At 36.2% G+C, this 875-nt stretch overlaps 1 protein-coding gene across 1 annotated transcript in view; it reads right to left on the bottom strand.

Moving 5' to 3' along the window:
* EPB41L4A (erythrocyte membrane protein band 4.1 like 4A) overlaps positions 1 to 875 on the bottom strand; it is a gene marked incomplete at its 3' end in the record, with an annotated part of 62308 nt that overhangs the window by 13083 nt on the left and 48350 nt on the right. Inside the window, exon 8 of the mRNA XM_010141961.1 lies at positions 800 to 875. Within this exon, the coding sequence (XP_010140263.1) occupies positions 800 to 875 (76 nt within the window). The remainder of the gene's footprint in view (positions 1 to 799) is intronic.

The raw sequence follows: 875 nt of genomic DNA, 5'->3' as shown, positions 1-875 counted from the left end.
CAGCAGGAAATACATACTTAATCTTCTGGTAGTATCTTGATTTCTCTATTTTCTTTCAAATAATTTTACAAAGTGCTGATATCTAACTCAGAGAACTATCTACATTACAACTCCTCATTTGAACTTTTATTATAAAAAAAAAGCAACCCTGCCATTAGTGCAATTATTCAGACAAAGATAGAATGATGTTTCCACCAGGAGCACATAGCCTCCAGGTGATGATTTGGATCCAACCCCAAAATCCATGCTGTTTAACAAAAGCAGTGTAGAGTTTTGCTCAGGCCATACAGACAACTTGCAATGCTGAGGAAAAGCTTACTCTGGATCTTCAGTAAAACTTTCACAATGAATATTAAAAAAAGCCAGACATGATACTGATACTCCACAATAGTCTTTCCAATGGTATTGAAAACATTTCAGGACACACTTGCTGTTATTTACACAAATCAAATGTGCAAGCTCTTATGCCAAAGACAAAGATTATAACCCTCTCTCATTTCTCCTGACACCCGTACTAATTACTTTCTATTTGAATTGTTTTTTCCCCAGAGTGTAACTGATTGTCTTCTGTAAGGGTCACACAATCACAGCTTTTCATCTGAAAACCATTAGGCTTCTGTACATATGAATGACTCAGTCCCCTCAGTCTGTAAATACATCTTCCTTTGCATTTCTTAAGTACAGTTTTTCCTATCAAATTATTCTGTGGGAGCTAAACTATACAAATACTCTCCCCTACATTAGTATAAGAAATTGTTTTTCACTGTTACCAGGTTTAAAACATTTAAACAATACTTACATAAACTGGATGGAGATCCACTCCGTACATTTCCAGTGATTTGGCCACCCCCAGATAGTTCACCTCTGCCTCAGCA

Source organism: Buceros rhinoceros, unplaced genomic scaffold, assembly GCF_000710305.1.
Source record: "Buceros rhinoceros silvestris isolate BGI_N320 unplaced genomic scaffold, ASM71030v1 scaffold15168, whole genome shotgun sequence".
NCBI classification, from domain to species: Eukaryota; Metazoa; Chordata; class Aves; order Bucerotiformes; family Bucerotidae; genus Buceros; species Buceros rhinoceros.
This window is presented reverse-complemented; position numbering and strand designations above follow the sequence as displayed.